The following is an 8,415-nucleotide window of genomic DNA, read 5'->3' on the forward strand; positions in this document are numbered from 1 at the left end:
TATATATATATATATATATATATATATATATATATATATATATATATATATCACCATCTCAGTGACATTATTTGGTGTTTGGAATTATGTAGTAGATGGCCCCTACCAACCCATTGTTCTGCTTATCATGTTACATGTCTTGATGTAATATCTGAACTAACATCTAAATGATTGCCATCTTCCTCCTTTTTAATGATTCAACCCCATTGCACCAAACATAAAATAAAAAAGATTCTTTTTTTGTGCATTTTACCCTTTGTTATTTTATAGATCTTGATGTATAAATACAAACCAAGATGTGATTGTTTGATTCTTGGGGACCCTACAAAAAAGGAGGATTTAATTGGTTGTAAACATCGAGGGTATACCATTATCAGATATAAAACGGGCCCTTAAAATATCTACGTCTGATTATGCATGTTTTAGCCTTTTATCTGGTTATACATGATTTCCTCAGTTATCATAGGGATTAAACAACCCTAGTCCTCTCTTGTATTTTTTTTTCTTAAGAGTGATCATTAATTTTAGTTCTTGAGGTTTAGTGTAAAGTCTGAAAGTAAGACTTGAACTTCAATAAGTTTAGAAATCATCCTTGTGTTTTTTATTTTGTTCTGAAAGTGGTCCCTGGTCGTTAATTTTGTTTATTTTCTCTGCTAGATGGAGGGGTATTTTAGTCTTTTCATCAAAATCACTTTTTTTTTTTATAAAATAAAATAACATTTTATTTAAAAATTTCTTGTTAAGTATAAAATTTGTTATTATAAAAAGAAAATATAAAATAAAATCTTATAATTTTTTTGATGAAAAGACTGAAATGCTCCTTGCTCTAGCGGAGAAAATAAACAAAGTTTACGATTAGGGACCACTTTCAGAACAAAATGAAAAACACAAGGATGATTTTTAAACTTATTAAAGTTCAAGTTCCATTTCCGTACTTTTCATTAAACCTCAAGGACCAAATTGAGGTTTACTCTTTCTTATTTATTACTCCTTCACGACCTAGTCTTGGTACAGGTGTAATTAGGTCTACAAAAGGATTGAAACGATCCTGTTGATATGAAGAATATAGTTACACAGAAAAGCCCAAGTCCTTCTGGAAAAGCCGTGGCCTAGTAGGCCTGAGCCCAGGCCCGTCCTTTAAAGCCCGTTAAGGCCAATTTTTTACAAGGTTCGGTTAAAGCTTGGTCTGAAAAACTCGGTTAAGCCCCGTCTTCAAAATCCTGATCGGGCCCTCTTTCTAACCGAAAGCCTGGCCCGGGCTTCTCTTTGCTTCTTGATAAACGGGCTTGATTATTCATCTTTACGGAAGAGTATGATATTCAATGTAATCTTGGATTAGATCGATATAAATTGGTAGATGTTTTCTTCATGAAACGAAATATATGACCGCAAAGATGAAAACTTTATATCGTTTTATAGGGCACTGCCGATGAAGTGGTTGATTTCTGCCACGGGAAGCAACTGTGGGAGCTGTCGAAAGAGAAATACGAACCACTTTGGATCAAAGGCGGAAACCACTGTGATTTAGAGTTGTATCCCGAATACATCCGCCATCTAAAGAAGTTCATATCGACAGTCGAGAAATCACCGTCACACCGGCACAGCAGTTCTCGGAGGAGCACCGACCACCACTTTGAGCCGCCAAGGAGGAGCACCGACGTGTTTGAGGCATCGAGAAAGAGCACCGATCGAAGAGAGAAACCCCGGAAAAGCACAGAGAAAGTGAAGACACAATCAGTCGAGAAAATGAGGATGTCGTTTGATCAAATCGAGAGGTCGAGAAGGAGCGTGGACGTGATTGAAAAATCGAGAAAAAGCGTGGATCTTCAACAGCTCGAAAGAGGTAGAAAGAGCGTTGATCGGATGGATAGAGTACGCGAACTCGGGAGCTCGCGATTTGATGTTATTTAACCGAAAAACTGTAAAATTCAATGGTTGGTTTGATGTTGTTTGGGTGGCATATGTTCTATTTCATATCATCTTGCTTTCAAATGCTACATGAAATGAGAAAGGTAAAAGGTTGTGGTGGTATATAAATATTTGGTTATTTCCTTTTTTTTCTTACATTAAATATCATTTTTTTTATTAACTTGAATATCCAATCTGTTATGTGAGCCGACTAATCTCAGTACGATCGCTTGCTTTACGGATAGTCTGGAGTCCTCGTATTTGAACTTCCATGGCCACAAGAGAATTTTTATTCTTCCTTAGATTTGAACCTGGACCTTTAGACACTTTTGACCTTTGAAGCTCAAGTTCAAACCAATCTAGGCATGGCAACGGGGCGAGGATGAGGCGGGATTTGTAATCCACGGCCTCGGTACTGGTTTGAAGCAACATCTCGGCCTCGGTCCCTGACGAGTACGGGGATTAACATCCCGCCCTCGGTCAAACCTCGGTCAATCTTCGGTCAAACCTCATAAATAATATCCTTTAATTTGATTCTACCGGTGATCCCGACCCCGGTTTGAATAACATCCCCTGCTCCGTCCCCGTCCCCGGTTTGAGTCTACCGGGGATCCCCGGCCCCATGACCCGTTTTAGCTGGGAATCCCCATCCCCGTTCAGATCGGGTGAACCGGGTTCCCTACCGGGTGCGGACAAATCATCATCCCTAAACCAATTAGGCATAACCCTTGTGGTTTAAATATCAAAAATTACAGTAAATTATTTTGATAAAGATATTAAATTTGATATAATGAATTTGAAAGTATTTTTAACATTTATATTAAAATAGGAATTTTAGAAAATTTAGCAGCTTGTTTACTTCAAATATGTTAAAATCGAGAGAAAATCAATTATTTAAAAGTTATTATATTTTTTGTAATTTCTTTATTTTTTTAATTATAATTTAATTTAAGTTTAATAATGAAATGATTTATTTTTGGTTTAATAATATAATATTTTATAAAGATAATAATTAAGTATTCTGTTAGAACTCAATGTTTATCCTAATTATATTTTAGATTTTTTATATTTAAAATGAGATGTTTATCATATATTTGATTTTGTTTATCTACAGTTAGTTACACGAATTCAGATATGGAGCTTTAATAAGTTGTACTTACGCACAATCTACTTGTAATTATGAGTTTTAAGTAACATGCATTAATAAACMRTACTTTATGCATAAAAAATGAGTTTTAAGAGTTTTGTTGAAATGCTTTATAATATAGATATAGATTTCAAAAGATAAATTATGTTTTTGGTCTATACATCGTGTTTAAAATTACGACTTTCATCCTTATAGTTTATAAATTATGGTTCTTATCCATATAATTTACAATTTCTATTTTCATCTCTAAAGCTAATTTCTATCCGTAAACTTTAAAGTTTAAACTACAAAGATGAAAACAGAAAAAAAATCTATACTATATTATAAAGCATTTGAGAAAAACTCTTAAAAACCGTTTTTTATGCACGAATACTGTTTATTGATGCATATTACTTAAAATTCAATATTACAAATAAATTATGCATAAATACAATTTATTAAAGCTTCATGTTTGAATTCTTGTAACTAACTGTGGATAAACATGATCAAATAGAGAATAAACATCTCATTTTAAAATATAAAAAATCTAAAATATAATTAGAATAATTATCGAGTTCTAACAAAATCATTATCTCTATAAATTTTTTATTATTAAGCCAGAAATAAATTACTTCACTATTTAACCTAAATTAAATTATAATAAAAAATAAATTAAATAAATTATATAAAAAATAAGAATTCTTAAATAGTTAATTTGATATCAATATCGATATATTTTTAAAAAATGTTATGATGTTTTCAAATATATTTTTATTCAAAAGTAAAAAACATTATCTTTCTCAAAACTACATAAACTATATTATATTAACAAATACAAAAAATAAAATGAAACAATAAAATGAATACGTATCTTGCTGCATTGCACGAGTAACTTCTAATTACAAAGAATAAGAACGAAAATAATTATAAAATAAATTAAAATATGGAAATCATAATAAATAGTAGAAAAATAAAAACAACAAATTTCAAGAAACTACAGGGACCAAAACTGTAATTAAGTCAAATTTCAAAAAGTCAAAAAAACATAACCAAAACTAAGAAAACCTAATTTCATGGCTAATTCAGCTCACATCCTCACAAATTCCTCCGGTTTGTTGATCATAAAAACAATCTCCGCCACTCATCTCCGCCGTATCCGGCGGCAGGCAACCCTATATAAACGGCGGAGCCACCACCATTCTCATTCATCATTCTTGGGAATAAGCAGTTTTTCTCTAACTTTCACCAAAACTTAGAGATCACTGCAGTTCTTAAAAATCGACCAATAAGATCAACTCGTTTATTTCCCATTTTTTGCAATAACAAAAATGGCACGCCAAATGGTTGTTCTTGCTCTCATCTCCCTCGCCCTCGTCGGCTTCGTCGCCAGCGCCGCCCCTGCTTCTGCCCCCGCCAGCCACGCTGCCCCCAAGTCAAGCCATGCCCCACCACCAAAGCCCCACAAAGCCACACCGCCACCAAAGCCTAGCCACCACCATGCCCCACCACCCAAGAAGTCATCTGCTCCCCGTCCTTCCGTCGCTGCCCCCAAGTCCTCCCGATCAGCTCACGCATCATCTGCCACCCCAGGTCAGGCATCATCACCACCTGCTCCATCGTCCAGCAACCCTTCGGTATCTGACGCACCGGGGTCTGATGCACCGGCCGATGCACCATTCGGCGCCGGAGCTAGCCTCAAAGGGTCGGCTGCGACCGGTGCAATCGCCATCGCAAGTTACTTCATGTTCTAGATTTCATAAGTAATGAGTTTGATTGATGGAAGTAGGAGAAGGCTTAGGGATGAACATAAAGGAAAAACACACACAAATAGGTTTGCATGTGTGTGTGTGTTTTTTTGGATTTGATTTTGGCATAATTCTTGATTTCGTAGCTGCTGATCATGTACTCAGGGCCCCCTTTTTGTCTTAACTTGAAATGCCATTGCTGGTGAGCTCTTTTCAATACATTCTTCTCTTATTATATATATATATATATATATATATATATATATATATATATATATATATAGTATGTATGTATTGTGTTGTGCTTGGCTATGATCTCTTAGTGACTTAATCTACGGACGTCCGCACACTTAAAAACGTGAATAAACGGTAGCGTTTAGACGAAAGTAACTCATTCACAATGAATAAACCGATGAATATATCAAAACGAAAGTTAATTTCCGGATTTTAAAGGTGAACATAATTAACACATTATTCACAAATGAATAAACCGATGATTTGTCGTTGGTATAAAGGAATTGGTTTGAATATATTTAAACCGTAAAACCGATATAAATTAAAGGAACAAATACGAGTTCTTTTTTTCTTATAAATATGATGGTTTGGCTTCTACGAAAGTGGGTTATCGGTTTCATTCTTATGGTTTTCAAAATAACACTTTCAGTCCCTAAAATTTTGAAATTACAAGATGTCAAACATTGTTTGTAAAAACAATCGTATTTGATCCTTCTATCTAACGGTTGTTAAATAAGAGACATTTTCATCATTTATCAGTTTTTTGTTTTTTACCCAAACAAAAATCATGTGGGCCAAAATCATAAAATTGTTTTTGAATGTGTAAAAGACAAAAAAATAAAGAACGAGAACGACTCTCGTTTAATGGAACGTTTTAATGACCGTTAACAATATAGAACAAATAATGAAGGAGTGAGGTAGTCAAAGGAAAAGGTCAATACAATATATATTTTATCACAAAACTCAAAATTAATCTAAAATAAATTAATAATTAATATTAAAAAAATAAAGAAAAAACGTAAATGAATTATTTGAAAATGAGGGAGAAAAAGGTAGAAAATAAAGGTGATGAGAATCGAGTGGAAAACAAGGATCAATCAAAATCCATGGTGATTGATCGAGAGAGATACCTATCAAAAACATAAATAGTCATCTTTAATATTATACTTTTTGTCATTAGTACATCCAACCATATTTTTGCTTAGTGGGGTCACCTTTAAAGTAAACTAAAAGGTTCGTAAAGTGACGTGTTTTTAACCTGATTACAACGTTTTGAGAGATTTTTTTTTGTGTTTTTATCGATTTCGAAAAACGTTTTCGGTTTTTTTGATTGATTTCAATAGACTTTTTTTTGGTTGATTTCAAGAGACTTTTTTGGAGTCGGCGATGGTCGGATAGGGTTGTGGGGTCCCTTATAGACTAAGGGGCTGTTCGGTTGCGGCTTAATGGGCTGTATAAGCCATATGGCTTATTCGCACAACCATATCTAACTGTTCGGTATGAGCTTATTCGGTCAGCCCATGGCTGAATCGCTCAGCTACAAAAATAGTCATATGCATTTATTCCCTTCTTGACATAGAATGCGTGAGAGAGATGGAGAATCTAGAGAGAGAGAGAGAAACTGGGGAAGAAGAAGAGTGTGTTGAAGACTTGGAAGTGAGGCGTGGGTATCAAATATCACTATATTATATAATATATATTTTATATGAAAAATCTAAATTGGGGTTTTTTTCTTATATTGAGTTGGCACAAACTAATAGATCGGAAACAATATATAATTATCGATAAAAGATATAGACCGAAGGGTAAAATGGTCATTTCTGACATTCAGACTGTCTATTCAGCACAACAACCGAACAACAACTTATCTGTTAATATACAGACAACTATATCCATACAGGTCTTAAAAGAAAATGAACCGAACAGCCCCTAAGTCCACCACTGCCATTGAATTGGGTTCACGTGAGACTAACCTGTTTTTGTGAGACCACTTTTTACACTTGAAACTTCACAGCAAAACGCTGTAAAGATAATAGTAGTCGAATTTTCACAGCAAAAACATTGTGAATGTTACATTCACAGTGTTGTGCTGTGAAGTTTAAAGTAATCAAGTTTAAAAAACTGGTCTCACGAAAACATGCCAGTCCCACGTGATCCCAAATCTTATACCTTTTATTACTTATTTTTTTTTTTATTAATTGTTAACATGATATTTATGATGTTTTTATATTTAATAGGTCTATACATTTTTAGATTTTAATAATTTATTAATACTGTTTTAATATATAATTTGATACATTTTTAATATTTAATTAATTTATTATAACAAATATGGATTAAAAAAATACAAAAGTGGAAAAAGGGTAAAATATAAAAAGGATTGGAAATTAAATAAATATGGTTTAAATGATGAAAGAATTCCAAGAACATATTATATATGGTTTAGATTTTAGAATGATGAAGAGTTTAGTGGGCCATAGAGACTTGCAATTGGTAATATGGTGGCCCAAGGCATCTATGTATAATATACCATCACCTTTTTGAAAATTAGAGATGTTGGCTTCAACTTTGAACCTCCGTTTGTGTCACAATTGTTTTCATTTATACATGGTTACGTCTACGTGAGATCAATCTGTTTTCGTGAAAGTCATGTGACCATATTTTTTTATATTTGAAATTTCATAGCAAAACGTTGTGAAAGTAAAAATAAAGTCGAACCTTCACAACAAAAACACTGTGTTTTGTTGTGAAATTTCAAGTGTAAAAAAATGGTTTCATGGATCTCACAAAAACATACTGGTTTCACATGATACCAAATCTCTCTCTCTCTCTATATATATATATATATATATATATATATATATTATAGAGAGATGAGTGATTAAATGTAAACCACTCATATTTGTACAAAATATCCTCATCCGTCGATTTCGTTATTTAATCTTATGAAATTGTTTCATATAATACTTTTTTTTGATGAACTTGTTTCATATATGGTTATGAAACTGTTTCATATAATACTTATGAAATTTTAATGAAACTGTTTCATGTATTTTTTTAAAATTAATATAATGAAGATGATAATATCCATTGTTAACAACCCTCACAATAAAAATAATTAATCAACATTTCATAATTACAAAAAAATTGAACAAAATAAAAAAGTATGATTAATTGAATGAGGTTAATACGGTTTGTACAAATAACGTGATTTGCAAAGTAAACCTTATATATATATATATATATATATATATATATATATATGTAGGAATTCGGGAACTGTCTATAGAGCGTCACATGTTTCTCTTCTGGTTGAGGATAGAAATAGCATTCATCATGAATCGTTACATTGATGATAAATATGTTTAAACATTTATTATAAATAATACATCTATATTTATAATTAATATCCCATGTGTCACCTTTATATGTAGGGATTTAACATAAAAGCAATTTTTTTTCTTCAAAAAAGTCAAATTCCATAAAAAAAAACATTAGTATTGACATTTAATTATGATTGATCAAAGAGTGAAGATCTCTTTTTATGCTTCTCATTACAATTTTCATTCTCAATGCAACCCAATCCTATGTGTGTATATATATAGAGGTGAATTATTATGC

At 32.5% G+C, this 8,415-nt stretch overlaps 2 protein-coding genes across 2 annotated transcripts in view; both read left to right on the forward strand.

Annotated features, from left to right (window-relative positions):
- Positions 1-2,051, forward strand: part of LOC112512489 (alpha/beta hydrolase domain-containing protein 17B) — a 6,469-nt gene extending 4,418 nt beyond the window's left edge. Inside the window, exon 5 of the mRNA XM_025118479.1 lies at positions 1,420-2,051. Coding sequence (XP_024974247.1) covers positions 1,420-1,911 — 492 coding nt within the window. The 3' untranslated portion in view covers positions 1,912-2,051. The remainder of the gene's footprint in view (positions 1-1,419) is intronic.
- A 2,311-nt stretch (positions 2,052-4,362) lies between these two features.
- Positions 4,363-4,785, forward strand: LOC112513068 (classical arabinogalactan protein 11-like). Its single transcript, XM_025119191.1, has one exon. The coding sequence runs from the start codon at positions 4,363-4,365 to the stop codon at positions 4,783-4,785; it is 423 nt and encodes a 140-aa protein (XP_024974959.1).
- The last annotated feature ends 3,630 nt before the right edge of the window (positions 4,786-8,415 follow it).

The sequence above is a fragment of the Cynara cardunculus genome, assembly GCF_001531365.2.
Source record: "Cynara cardunculus var. scolymus isolate 2C chromosome LG 5, CcrdV1, whole genome shotgun sequence".
In the NCBI taxonomy this organism is placed as follows: Eukaryota; Viridiplantae; Streptophyta; class Magnoliopsida; order Asterales; family Asteraceae; genus Cynara; species Cynara cardunculus.